The sequence below is a fragment of the Colias croceus genome, chromosome 24 (assembly GCF_905220415.1).
Source record: "Colias croceus chromosome 24, ilColCroc2.1".
NCBI classification, from domain to species: Eukaryota; Metazoa; Arthropoda; class Insecta; order Lepidoptera; family Pieridae; genus Colias; species Colias croceus.
Window position 1 is genome coordinate 1,419,983 of NC_059560.1, and position 15,026 is coordinate 1,435,008.

General features: G+C 35.5%; 1 protein-coding gene across 2 annotated transcripts; it reads right to left on the minus strand.

Annotated features, from left to right (window-relative positions):
* Positions 1 to 445: 445 nt before the first annotated feature.
* On the minus strand, positions 446 to 14,680 carry LOC123702883 (methionine--tRNA ligase, mitochondrial). 2 transcript variants are annotated; one of them, XM_045650723.1, is made up of 10 exons: positions 14,408 to 14,680; positions 14,026 to 14,124; positions 13,340 to 13,521; positions 12,798 to 12,917; positions 11,324 to 11,432; positions 10,098 to 10,216; positions 9,043 to 9,194; positions 5,302 to 5,504; positions 4,485 to 4,679; positions 446 to 990 (listed from the first exon to the last, which is right to left on the minus strand). In XM_045650723.1, the coding sequence occupies exons 1-10, from the start codon at positions 14,490 to 14,492 to the stop codon at positions 584 to 586; spliced, it is 1,671 nt and encodes a 556-aa protein (XP_045506679.1). In that variant the 5' UTR covers positions 14,493 to 14,680; the 3' UTR covers positions 446 to 583. The 2 variants fall into 2 exon arrangements, with proteins under 2 accessions (XP_045506679.1, XP_045506680.1); XM_045650724.1 differs by lacking the exon at positions 4,485 to 4,679.
* Between the last annotated feature and the right edge of the window lie 346 nt (positions 14,681 to 15,026).

Sequence of the window (15,026 nt, forward strand, 5' to 3'; positions counted from 1 at the left end):
CGATAATTCTTTTTTTATTATATTCCTTGAAGTACGAGGATGGATCTTATGTAGAGAAAACGTAAATATGTACCACGGGGGAAGCCGGGGCGGATCGCTAGTACTATAATAAATGCGAAATGAGTTTGTTTGTCTTTATTTCACGTCTCAATAGACGTAGAACGAAGAGAAACTATTTTCTACAATTTTTTGTCATAAATACATATTTTATACACATACGTATCCAAACCCCAAGTCACTAAAAATCACTAAACATTGTTAACCCTTTATCAGAACGTCGGCTATAAAAATCTACCAAGGTTTTAACTATGTACATGCAATGATTTTATATATGTAAATCCACAGTATTATTATAAATTATAAATGCGAAAGTAACTCTGTCTGTCTGTTACTCAATCACACCTTAACTACTGAACCAATTTGCATGAAAGTATAGAGATATTTTGATACCCGAGAAAGGACATAGGATAGGTTTTACCCCGGAAATCCCACGGGAACGGGAACTATGCGGGTTTTTCTTTGCGCGAGCGATGCCGCGGGTGGAAAGCTAGTCCACAATAAATTGACCCATTAAAACATCAAACTACGCAGTTTTAGCACTAGTCCTCTTCTGTGATTTATCCACATAAATTCTTGGGAACAAAACAAATTTCCCGCCCTGTATTTTCTTAGTTTCATGTATCGCGTCTTCCATATTCCACGAGGGCACTTCACAATCTGTCCAATTTCTAGAACATTCTGGAATTTGCAGTTTATCGAGCACCTTTTTACTTATATCCGGTACAATTGGCTGTAATATTATTGAGCAGATTCTTATAGTTTCCAACGTAACGTGTAGTACTACGTCTAATTCTTTCTGACATTCGGGTTTTTTCTTTAACTCCCACGGTTTAAGAGTTTCAAAGAATAGATTGGCCATGTGCAAGGCTCGTATGACCGCGTCTACCACTTTGTAGAACTGATAATTTGTGTAGTGCTTGTGGCATATTTCTGGAATAAAAATAAATAAATAAATAAATATTATAGGACATTATTACACAAATCGACCTAGTCCCACAGTAAGCTCAATTAAGGCTTGTGGTGTGGGCAGGGCTCGGAAACCGGTTTAAATTCTTAACCGGTTTCGGTCATTGACCCCAAACCGAAATTGATTTAGGTTAAAGGTTGCACTTTACCGGTTTTTACCGGTTTATGCGAAATACCGGTTTTTCATTAATATTGGTTTTGGTGGTGAAAATTAACCGGTTAAAACCAAGTTACATAAGGATCCTCGGCCCCCGCTACCCTCGCTCGACGGGCCTGGACGTTGCGAAGTCATTTAGTTACAAAATTCTTAATCGCACTCAAGTTCGCAATTTTAGTTTATATTTGAAAAATTGAAACTAGCTTCCGCCCGCGACTCCGTCCGCGCGGATGTCGGTCTTTGCGTGGATGGTTTATTTCTCCATTTTGAGTAACTCGGACAATGACATCTTATAAATATCTATTGGACCCAAATACGGCTAGGTCTATAATAATACGCAACGTGTGTTCGCGGTACCTACTACAGAACAACGTCTATGGATAACTGAAAAATTGAGATTAATTTTTTTTCTACGTATTTTTCCAGGATAAAAAGTATCCTATTTTACGCCCAGGATAATAAGGTATAATTATACCAAGTTTCATCGAAATCGAACCGGTAGTTTTCACGTGATGTCTTCACATACAGACAGACAGACAGACAGACAGACAGACAGACAAAAATTTTTTTAATCACATATTTGGGTTTGGTGTCGATCCAGTTACACCCCCTGCTAGTTATTTTTTCAATATTTTCAATGTACAGAATTGACCCTTCTACAGATTTATTATATGTATAGATTTGAATTTGATAACTAGATTTCCGCCCGCGGCTTCGCTCGCGTTTGCAAAGGAAAACCCGCATAGTTCCCGTTCCCGTGGGATTTCCGGGATAAAAACTATCCTATGTGTTAATCCAAGTTACCCTCTATATGTGTGCTAAACATCTATACATCCATAGATCTATACTTACAAACTATATTTTAGAATAGAATATATTAGATATATTAGATACTAGCTTCCGCCCGCGACTCCGTCCGCACGGAAAAATTAAGATTAATTTTTTTCTACGTATTTTTCCGGGATAAAAAGTATCCTATTTTATGCCCAGGATAATAAGGTATAATTATACCAAGTTTCATCGAAATCGAACCGTTAGTTTTCACGTGATGCCTGAACATACAGACAGACAAAAATTTTTTTTAATCACATATTTGGGTTTGGTATCGATCCAGTAACACCCCCTGGTATTTATTTTTTCAATATTTTCAATGTACAGAATTGACCCTTCTACAGATTTATTATATGTATAGATATTAGATTCACTATATCTTGTGGCAAGCGTTAAAAAATGAGGCAAAAATAAAGGAATTAACCGGTTAATTTGGGTGTCAAAACCGTTTGTGCAGAAGTAACCGGTAACCTTAATCGTTTGGGTTACTTATAAACAGTTCACTTGTTTAACCGGTAAATGAAGGAACGATATATTTACCGGTATATAATCTAAATTAACCGCTCTTTTCAAACCGGTTCCGAGCCCTGGGTGTGGGTACTAGGCGACGATAAATATAATATTTAATAAATACATATATAGATAATAACACCCAGACCCAAGAACAAATAATTGAGTTCATCACACAAATATTTGCCCTGACCGGGGATCGAACCCGGGACCGTCGGCTCAGTAGGCAGTTACTTTACCACTGCGCCAACCGCGTCGTCAAAAATAAAAATAAATAAATTAGAATTATCAATTACTAGCCGTGCCCCGCGGTTTTACCCGCGTTGCTCCGCTCCTGTTGGTTTTAGCGTGATGATTTATAGCCTGCCTTTCTTGATAATTGGTCTATCTAACACCGAAATAATTTTTCAAATCGGACCAGTAGTCCCCGAGATTAGCGCGCAAACAAACAAACAAACTCTTCAGCTTTATAATATTAGTATAGATTCAGGATTTAAGAAGATGTAGGTAATAGTTCAAATGCGTTATGAAAAGCTTATACTTTATGGCGGCATCTTAACATTCTTGCAAATTAGTATTATTTGAATTCTTTCACGTGATATTCGAAAATATGATTATTATGATAGGCGGAATGTTAATTTGCTTATAGTCGAGCCAATTTAATAGGCAACATTTGACGTCTATCAATTTTATCTTCGAAGAGAGGTAACCTGCTTAAAAACATCGATTGAAGTGTATTAATCGATACGGATTTGAAACATTTGTCAATCGAATTTATTAATTTATGATGATTTGTATTCACAAGTAATCAATGCATTCGATTCTAGATGTCAGATTTCGATTTTTAGAGTAACGTATATGTATAGTAGTATTTAAAAAGAAAAAAGGTTTATTGACACAAAATTGTAGCGACGTCAGTTCTTCAATTCAGAAATTGTTTATTATGTTTAGTATGGTTTATCAGTAAAATGAAATCTTAAAATTACTTGTATCGGTCATTATTATTATAAATATGTAATTGTAATTGAAAAAAGTTAAGCAAATGTGCAGTTCTAACAAAACGAAATATCATGTTATTCTATGTCGTCGTTACTAGGTTACGTTGTTGAATTTTGTTGAACTGTCAAATGTTGCCTATTAAAATGGCTCTACTATAACATTTGTTAAGCAAGTTGGCAACAACGCTCGAACAGAGAAAATACATTTATTTTAATTTCAGTACGGACGGCAGTACAAAGTGTCAGTTATAATTTTTTTTTCCAAAAATTTGTTCACGGAAAGAAATCAAACAATAATTTATCGCACAATAATCAACAATTAGAACTACTATACCCAGTGTGAGTGAGCTTGCATTACACAGTATACTCTACCTGGCAACACTTGAACTTGGTGCAGCAGCACAATAAACTACATTTGGCAACACCGTTTCAATATTTTCTACAATAATATAACGCGTCTCATTAAAGAGACGAATCTTCAATGGCGGCCAAAGCTGACACTGACATATGGTAGGGTCAGCATAAAAGAAAATAAAAATAACGTAAATGGGTAATAATTTTATAAATTATTTTAATTTGTTTGTTAACAAACTGTTTTCTTATTGTATTTGTGTATTTATAAGAAGTACCATATTTACGAATACAGAATGCAACAAAAATCCCCATAATACTCGTATTGAGCCCATAAAACTGAACAACTTTTCCCAAAGAACATATTATGTGAAATTCCAATAAAACATTTTTTGGTACAATCACAAATACATAATTGTCATTGTAAATATATGATAAATACTATTATAGGGAAAATCAAATACATTTTAGTGATTTTATTATTCCCTATTTTTTTTGCATGCCGTAAGTGCGTGTAAGCGAGAGGGAATGATAAACGCCGCCATTTAAGATTCGTTTCTTTAATGAAATGCGTTATAGCAATAAAAGCTTGCAATACTTGCTGCACTCACCTGGCAACACTTGCACCTGGTGCAGCAGCAGCACGGTGGGCTGCAGCTGGCAGCACTTGGTCAGCAGCGCGGGTCTCAGCGCTGGGAACTCGCCGCGCGGGTTCAGCGCTGAGCCGATGCTGCGGCTGACCAGGTTGCCCAGCGTGTCCGCGAGCTCCGCGTTCGCTGTGTTTATCAGTTTCGTCTCGCTGTAATCTGTGAAATTAGAAAAGGCCGAAAATTATAATAGAATAAAGAAGAAAGGGTAAAAAAATACTTATACATTACAACAGTTTATCAGTTTTGTTTCGCTTGTTGCGAGTTATTTGACACATGAATGGTTTTTAATGCAGAATAACGAGTAATTGTTGAATCAATCAATTATTCAATAGGTATAAAAAGAAAGACCAAATGGGTGAATTAAAGACCGAATGAGTAAATGAATGACTGTACGAATGAATGAATAATCGTAATCTATACTTATACTATATTATAAAGCTGAAGAGTTTGTTTGTTTGTTTGTTTGTTCGAACGCGCTAATCTCGGGAACTACTAGTCCGATTTGAAAAATTCTTTCGGTGTTAGATAGCCCATTTATCGAGAAAGGCTATATGCTATATATCATCACGCTAAGACCAACAGGAGCGGAGCAATTCGAGTGAAACCGCGGGGAACAGCTAGTAATGAATAAATAGTTTATATAATTTTTTTTCTGATTATGCGGAGCTGTAAAAACTATTTTTGCATGCCAGTGTAACTGGCGAATGTGCTGTACTTTCCTTATTGTAATAACTTGTAAACCACATTTGAGCAAATAAAGATATTTATTATTACTCACTGGCATCATCCGCTACAGTAGCCTCCCTCAGCAGCAGATATCTCAGCGCATGCGCAGCCGGCACACCCCTCGGGTGCACCACGTTGCCCACACTCTTGGACATCTTGTTCCCGTTCACCGTCCAGTGTGAGTGCACGAGCAGCCGGCGGGGGGGGTGACGTCGGGCGGCCATTAGAAACGCCGGCCAGTAGATGCCGTGGAACCTGAGAGATATTTTATATGTTTAGTAAACAAGACTTGTTTACTAAACATATAAAATACTCACTTGTTTAACAAGTGATAACTGCGTTAAAATTTTGGCATATTATGATATATTATGTATAAGTTAGATATAAGTTACATATTATGTAATATTGACATGATTTTAAAAGAGCAACTATGGAGTTTCTTGCCGATTCTTCTCCATAGACACTGCTTTCCGAATCGGTGGTAAATGTTAAAAATACTTATGTAATGACGATTCGAAAGTGCTACTAAATAGTAGTCTAATTGAATAAATGAATGTTTGAGTTTGAGTTTATTACGGAAAAACAACCGACTTCAAACTTACACTTGCATCATTTACAAATACGGACAAAAATGCTCATAAAATAAAAACTACTGGGCCTATCCGAATAAATTTTTTATGGGACCAATTCCACACCATCCCGCATCGAACAAAAAAAGAATCACGTAAATCGGTTCAGAAACCTCGGAATAATCGGTGTACATACATAAAAAAAACTTACGGCCGAATTGATAACCTCCTCCTTTTTTTGAAGTCGGTTAAATATAAAAATATGATACATAGTTGTTTTATTCAATTTGATCTACCAAATACACATAAGAAAAATGTGGGACACCTGATTGGAACGAAGTTCCTTTCGTTTTGAAATAAGTAGTATAGAGGGTATTATTTAATAAATTAACAATATTTAGGAGTTAAATGATAAATGAAATAAGTTAATACGGAAATTCGTTCCAAATTCATGAGTCGGTCAAACCGTCATCACCATCGGACATCGAGGTGTGTCATAAACACACCACAAGACACAAGAATTTTAATGTCTAGAAGGAAACATAAAACTAACTTAAACACACTCACTATATACAGTAGAATCTTTAGGTGTGTTGGTTCTGTAATATCAGGGGTATTCATTCCAACACGAACGCAGTGTACCTACTTGCTACGTGTTGAACTGGATTTTAATTCCACCTATCGTGCAGATCATTGCTACGACATGATTGTTAACGCTGACTGCGTCCGCTCAACTCGACACAAGAATGAAGAACGCTGACTGCGTCCGCTCAACTCGACACAAGAATGAAGAACGCTGACTGCGTCCGCTCAACTCGACACAAGAATGAAGAACGCTGACTGCGTCCGCTCAACTCGACACAAGAATGAAGAACGCTGACTGCGTCCGCTCAACTCGACACAAGAATGAAGAACGCTGACTGCGTCCGCTCAACTCGACACAAGAATGAAGAACGCTGACTGCGTCCGCTCAACTCGACACAAGAATGAAGAATGCTCACGCGTCCGCTCAACTCGACACAAGAATGAAGAATGCTCACGCGTCCGCTCAACTCGACACAAGAATGAAGAATGCTCACGCGTCCGCTCAACTCGACACAAGAATGAAGAACGCTCACTGAAGGCAGAGGCGCGCATGCGTCGCCACTTGTCGCGTCAAAACGACATGCGCACATGAAGACAAGTGCCTTGTCCTAATTTACTAACATTATTATTAAGTTTTTTAAGTTATTAAAGTGAAACTTTTATTACATCGTCTCAAACTTTTTGGTCTGTGATAATTATCATACAAATTTAAGTTTTTTAAGTTATTAAAGTGAAACTTTTATTACATCGTCTCAAACTTTTTGGTCTGTGATAATTATCATACAAATACGATAATTATCGTAAGTTTCACTTTTACCGTGGTTTCATAAAACCACACAACATTTTATATTATAATATGTATTTCACTAACAAATGGATCTGTTATCTGTACAGTATGGAAAATAAAAATAAAATAGAGATTCATACGTTTCGGCTATCATCAACGACGGCATGCATTTCACTAAAATCAGCCTAAATACCTATTACATATTGATATTGTGTATCAATGGCCATATGAAATCTATTGGCTAAAGCCAGCTGCTGATGAACAAACGAGGATCTAGTGATCAGTTTCTATTAAACTCAAACATTTATTTATTCAATTAGACTTTAATTAGAGCGGAAGAGAGCTACAGTTCCATACAGGCTTTCTGTGTGGCACGAATGCATTCTCTGGGACAGAACAGTATTAATTTACGTTTCTCATTTGTGAGTGAGGAGTTCGTAAGGTCATGGCATGGCTCATGGCTCAGGCAATGTGAACAGAAGAACAGTGCACCCCTATCCAAGCTCTGCGTCAACTTCTCAAATATCAGCGAAACGGTGAGCACATATTTTGAAGTGAAAACTTCTTTAGCGGCGTTGGGTATAAAATCTTAAACACGCGTCAGGACATGTGGCCTGATCGAAAAAGCGTAAGACGGATGTTTTTTTTTTAGCCCTCATATTCCATGCGTAAGACCAAAATATCAAACATGCTGAACGTTAATAATCAAGTTTTCACTTCTGCCGGCACTCCCGGAGTGCAACCCGTCTTTTTTTCCATCGCGTTGGTGTATGCGGTTACATTCGGGATGATATACTATCGTCTCTTTGTTCATCTTGAAGGTTGCGGAATGCGATCACCAGACCCGCAGGTTCCATACCTGAAATGATGAACAGTATGCCCGTCCCGTGAAAATAAAATTGAACTCGACTGCTAAGCCCTTCTAGACACAAGAAGCAAGAACGAAGGCGGAGCACATAACGAAAGCCTTTGGTCGGATATGGCACAAAGCGCTTCTTTCGAAGGTTGATCACGTGGGGTCACCACTTTAGGTGTGTTGGGTGTTCTAAATGAAATACTCGCTTACGAAGCATACATATTTATTCAATCAACTGGGAGTTTCACACTGTATATAATACATTACATTTATTATTATTATTACATTATGTGTTTTGTAAGTCAGCAAAACCCCTACAAATCCTTTTATTGACTCTTGTTATATTGACCAACCGCTTATTATGACGTATTACACAGCAAAGTTTGATTTTCATATAAAATTCTTAATAAAAGTCGGATAAAATGACTTCGTTTATAATGACATATCGTTTATTGTGACCAATTTTTAATGAATTGTCCGGTTATACTGACCGAAATTAATTCTAAAACTTTCAACACTAATTTCTGTTTGGGAAAATTGTGATATCCGACAACACTTTGTTTTGTTTGTTTTAAGTCTCAATGTGTAGGCATCTCTATTTTGTTTCTCTGGATTACATACTAACAAAAACAGGTGATTGTTTATTTTCTCCAAAATGCTTTGTATGACGTCCGTGACGTGTTTGATATTTCCCTTCAATGGCACTATAAACGGATTCCACTGTACTACCAACTCAAACCCACTCACTTCATGATATTCTTGCCAACCACCTGCACATCAGCAGGCCAGGGTCTGCCCCGACTCTTCACTAGCTCATCATCAGGGTACCCGCACATCGTAAACAAGTGACCGACATAATAATATTATTACCTTCAACAAGCCTTTTTACGCTATCTGGACAAAAAACTAACGCAACCCACTCACTTTAAAGTACCAACTTGGCTCACTACACAAACCCACTCACTCACTACACATTACCAACTCAAACCCACTCACTTCATGATATCCTTGCCGACCACCTGCACATCAGCAGGCCAGGGTCTACCCCGACTCTTCACCAGCTCATCATCAGGGTACCCGCTGACGGTCAGGTAGTTCACGAGTGCGTCGAGCCACACGTATATACTCTGCTCTTCGTCGTCTGGTACCTTGAAAAATTATAAAAAAAACCTTGTAGATATAAATTTAAAAAGAATAGAAAAAAATCGATCACGAGGCCGGATTTGAACCCGCGTCCTTCTCGCCAATCCGGGGCCGGGATGCCACTCGTGTAGATATATATAGGATACTAGCTTACCGTCCGCGGCTTCGCCCGCTTTGTCTAAAACCTAATAAATTATATACTAAAACCTTCCTCTTGAATCACTATATCAAAGGGACATAGGGACAGAGAAAGCGACGTTGTTTTATACTATGTAGTGAAGTCATAAAAAAATATTTTTTAGTTTATTTCCGAAATCAATGTATTCTTTCTTTCAAAAAATAGCGTGTGTGTCGAGCACATGTGTAAGAAGTGAAACTTCTTCGGCAAAATTCAAAGATACCAAATTGTCGCCTTACTCCATAACGTGATGGAATTGTAAAACGCGACCTTGAAATTTTACTTTCAACGCGCCTAAAGAAGTTTTAATTTAAAATTTCATTTATTTTGATGATACATTATCCAAATCAAGATTTTGCCATAGAAATGTCAATATTTACGATTCTTCATTTCAAAAGTTAATCAATTCAATATTAAATAAATATTTTTTTATTGTTTCAATTGTAGATGTGATATTTGTTAAAACAAAAGTATTATACTCCAATAAAATTATACATTATATTCACTACATAGTATAAAACAAAGTCGCTTTTCTCTGTCCCTATGTCCCTTTGTATGCTTAAATCTTTAAAACTACGCAACGGATTTTGATTCCGGTTTTTTTTATAGACAGAGTGATTCAAGAGGTAGGTTTTATATTTTATTAGGTTTTAGACAAAGCGGGCGAAGCCGCGGTCGGTAAGCTAGTCATTAATAAATCGTTAAGAAATCTCATATAAAGCTGTCATACCCGTATAGCCCAGTGTACCCTAGAGGCAGGTCTGCTGACAGAGATGTCTGGCAGGTATACATCGTCTTCCACCATCTCTTGGAGCTGCTTGTGGAATTTTACAGGTTTGACTACGCCATCTGATGATTAAGAATTTTATGTTACGATTTAACGCCATCAAAACATTACAAAATAAACTGTTTTTTATCCAACCCATGACCACAGAATACATAATAGTAGCTAAACGCTACAGAACGGACACTCTCCGCCTCCCGCCAAAATTAAACACTTACCTCACCCCGCACGATCAGACATAAAATGGTCCATATTTTTCTACAGGGACGATACGCAACGAAGATTGACAACATTAATCAAATTGACTTAAAGTAATTTTATTATTTTGGATTTGTGATTATCGTTTTTCATAGAAAATGGTTAGATATTGTGGTGTTTAGGGATGTATTTCATCAGAAAAACGCGAATTTTTTTTTACGCTAATCAAAAATGTGCCAACCATAAAGCGTTAACACACACATTTGCAGTCTCTACAGTGTGACTGTCAAAACGATAATTTTGTATGGAGTGTCCGGGGTGTGACATGACATATTACAAAATTGTTGATAAATTATTTCTGCTTAAAATGTGTTCAATTTCATAATGTCATTTTTTAAACATCCGTAGTAACATAAGATATTTATTTAATACAAGCTGTTCCACGCGGTTTCACCCGCATTGCTCCACTCCTGTTAGCCGTAGCGTGATGATATTATAGCCTATAGCCTTCCACGATAAATGAGCTATCTAACACCGAAAGAATTTTTCAAATCGGACCAGTAGTTCCCGAGATAAGTGCGTTCAAACAAACAAACAAACTCTTCAGCTTTATAATATTAGTATAGATATGAATGAAAAAAATATAATAATAGAATAGAGTATTTTAATATTAATCAGCAGTTTCTGAGATCAGAGCTTTTAAGTTTTAACCAAACCAACAAAATCAACAATAAAAAAAAAGAGTGTGTGTACTTATGTACACGCGTTAGAAGTTATACTTCTTTGGCGTATGGAAAATACTAGAATATACAACTTGAACATAGTTATCAATTTTCATACCACCTAGAACTAACTTCATGCTGTTAAATTCAGGTGTCGGTGTGCGCGCGCATCGTAAAAATTCACTCTCATCATTTTTCTCCATCGCGCCAAAAGAAGTATAACTTCAAATATCTATAATACATAATTCAAACCTGTTTTCAGCCAATTCTTAAGGTGCGTCTTGAAAGCACTCAATCTAAACATGTAATTGCTTTCCTCAGTCCACTCCACTCTGTGTCCTGATTCTATCGACACTCTGACCTGTTAAAAAATATAAAAAATCGTATGTAGGTACCATTGTTATGTATTTTATAATTTAAAACAAAAAATTCTAACTGCACACCGCAGCTTCACTCAATTGGTAGTCAATAGTCATAAAAAAATGTAAATGTATAAATCTAGATTTTATAGCAGTAGTGTATTTAGCATATTCTATTTATTTTATACAATTAGCCCATTATTCATTTTTACCCATTACCATTTTATTATAATAAATCAATTACATACTTAACTAATTTCGATAGCTGATTGTGTTATAATTACTAACTGCAAAATTGTTATTTCTCATATTTGCAAAAGATCATATTGTATTGTTCTTGTTTATGAGATAAATAAAGTTCTTTAAACCGAATTACCCTATCATAACACATCATTTACTCATGTATTTATTTGATGTAATTACTAATTAGCCCTATTGTCCACATAACACGCACGTCATGTGCACGCTTTCCTCAATCAACGGATTGCAGGCTTGTATCTTGCGTAAATTGTAAAACTGTATCAACGGAGCGGCAACGTCGTGTCCGCTGTTTGTAGTGCGGAGCGGCAACGTCGCGTTTGCTGCTCGACGTTCGGAGCGGCAATCTCGCGTACAGTGCCACAAACATAACTGACCCGGTGGCAAAAACTGGAACTACGTGCCGCCTTTTTGAAATGGCACATTTTCACAGACTTTTCATACGGAATATTTTGTATAAATAAAAAGTTACTGTAAGTATTAATGTTAATTTACACCATTGGCAATGACATTATTTTTACCCTTGCATCCGGGGAAATACTATTTAGCGGCACTAAAATCGACATCAGCGACACCCTTACCGGGTCAGTTAAGTTTGTGGCACTGTAAGTCGCTTGTCAAGCGGAGCGGCAACGCCGCATCAGTCGTGATGCGTTCGTCGTGCGACGTTGTCGCTCCGTTGACACAGGATGAAAGCATACGCATGTTGGACGTACTACGTAAACAATAGGCTTAACATCTTCACAAAATTGATCATTTATAATAGAAGTTATTGAAATATTCAACTGAGCTGTTTTTTCGAAAATTACGTAATTTAAACGAAATTGTAATAATTTAGTGTTTATAATTCATATTTGTTTTATTTTTATAAATGAGTAAAATATATTTAATTAAAACAAGCAAAACCTTTTCTTTGCTATAAACCTCACGGAGCCCGAGACCTTTCCAACGAATGCAAAACCGTGGAAATCGGTTCGTGCATTCTGGAGTTATAGCGTCAGGAAGGAAAACCCGACTTTTTTTATACATATAGTAGATTAGAAAATCCATAATCATAAGAATGGTTTTATCGAAAAAATAAATAAATAAATGTCCATTCTGCGGCTCACCTTACCGTCGTTAGTGACTTCTTCTCTCGTGTGAGTTTCAGGCACGAACGCTTCATCGTTCACACTGTACCAGCCGGAATATTTCGCTTTGTATATGTAGTCTTGGTCTCTTAGTTCTTTCTGTAAAGATGAGAGTTATAGTCATTTTATTAAGAGCTGGGATCTTAAATACCTCTATCATGAATTTTAGGTTTTGATTTAAAAAGATATTTAAATCAAAACCTAAAATTTTATAGATATACATATACACCCAGTGAACTTTATAACACCTGTCTTTTTTTTTCTAAATGTTTAAACTTGCCATGCATTACATGGAAACATTTCAAAATCAAAATAAAACTAATCGGATTTAGTGTTTCTAGAGTTTTAGTAAGTAACAAACAGCATTTGATTTTTATATATACTGATACAAATACTAATTTGACAGAGAATTAGATTAAGAATTTCTTCTATATAATCGAATTTGAATGAATAACTTGGAAATTATTGCAAAAGGAATCTGACATAGACTACTTGGACATTTCTTTCTCATTAAATCTCACCCAAAAATGCTTAACCGCCTTCAAATGCCGCTCCTCAGTAGTTCGCACAAAGTCTGTATAATCCACATGGAACTCTTTGAACAAATCTCTATACTCTTTAGATATAGTACTACAGTACTCTGGTGGGGATTGATTGGCTTTTGCCGCTGCTTGCTGGATTTTAGTGCCATGCTCGTCTGTGCCTGTTAAGGAATATTATCTTTTATCTTTACTAATATTATAAAGCTAAAGTTTGTTTGTTTGAATGCGCTAATCTCAGGAACTACTGGTCCGATTTAAAATTATTTCAGTGTTTGATAGTCCATTTATCGAGGCTATATATCATGATGCTAAGATCAACAGAGGCGGAGCTACGCGGGTGAAACCGCGAAGCGCAGTTAGTATATTATATATTATTTGGTATGGGAATAATATGTTCAATTTTAATTTTTTGTGGTACTTTTAAAGTGCTCATGCATGGATTAATAGATAAGCTGTCATCATTTTAAAAAATGACAAGATTCTAATAATCCTTTATTTTTTCAAAAAAAAATATAAAATAATTTCTTTTAATAACAAGGTCAAAATATAGCATTGGTATAAATTAAATTTTAGTAAGTATCTCTTTAGTTTTGGTGTATATTATGTAAATTAAGCAATTGTATTAAACTATCTATATTCTATATTATAAAAAATATTTTACAAACCTGTACTAAATATTACTTTACAATCTGGATTGGTTAGTTTCTCAAATCTCTGAATGGCATCTGCAACTACAGCTGTGTATAAATGGCCCAAGTGAGGAGCTGAAAATCAAACTAAATTAGTAAGTCTTAATTTAATAAAATTGCTGCTTTAAATTGAATAACTTAGTACTTAGTAGCTAAAACATTTCATAACTATCTTTACTTTTGACAATGTAATTAACATAGTTATAACATTTCATTTATTTATTAAAATATGGAGAAAAGATTTTACTCCTTATTATAATATGGTGAAAAAATATATATATTTTAGGTATACCAGTTAGAAAATGAGGTATGAAAACAGCTGTATTTACATAATATTAAGGCTTATAATAAAACTCACCAGCATTTACATAAAATATCGGCGTAGTAACATAAAATGGTCTCTTTTGCACCAGAGAAGAAAGCAAACGAGTTGTTAATCTCATCTTTGATCTTTAAATATCAACAATAATAGATAGGTTATCCTTTTATTTAATTAGTTTTCCTTGAAAGGCCATTAAAGTTCTGTATCTGGCTTGTGATTTTTTTAACGATAAAACAGTATTTTTTATTATATTTTAACTATTGTTCCATAATTTACTTGTGATTTTAAATGTAGAATGTAGATGTTTTGAAAGCTGTGTGAAAAACACAGATTATGTATTAGTTACGTGAAAAATGTTTGAAAGTCAAATATTTCAAAACTCAAAGTCAAACTTCTAAAATAAAATAAAATTTTGTTGCCACCTATGAAATTTTAAAATTAGCTTAAAGCACAGATTATTTGATAGTACCTAGCTAAAAAAGATTTAAATGTAATGCCAGTCACTCACAATAGCACGAATAATAAAGTACGATATTCACAAACGTTTTAAATTATAAATGAGCACAATTATTCGTACTTTGCACGAATAATTTTAGTGTACGTACGTGAATCAAAACTTTTTCTCCTTCTTCTTATTTAATTATGGCCCCGCTCA

Bases quoted from the DNA above. Each gene is read 5' to 3' on its own strand.
- LOC123702883 (XM_045650723.1), bottom strand. From the start codon at position 14,492: ATGAGATTAACAACTCGTTTGCTTTCTTCTCTGGTGCAAAAGAGACCA. The intron at 13,522-14,025 runs GTTTGTAAAATA...ATTCCTTAACAG, and splicing joins TAAAGTAATATTTAGTACAG to GCACAGACGAGCATGGCACT. The intron at 991-4,484 runs GTGAGTGCAGCA...TTTTTATTCCAG, and splicing joins CCAGGTGCAAGTGTTGCCAG to AAATATGCCACAAGCACTAC.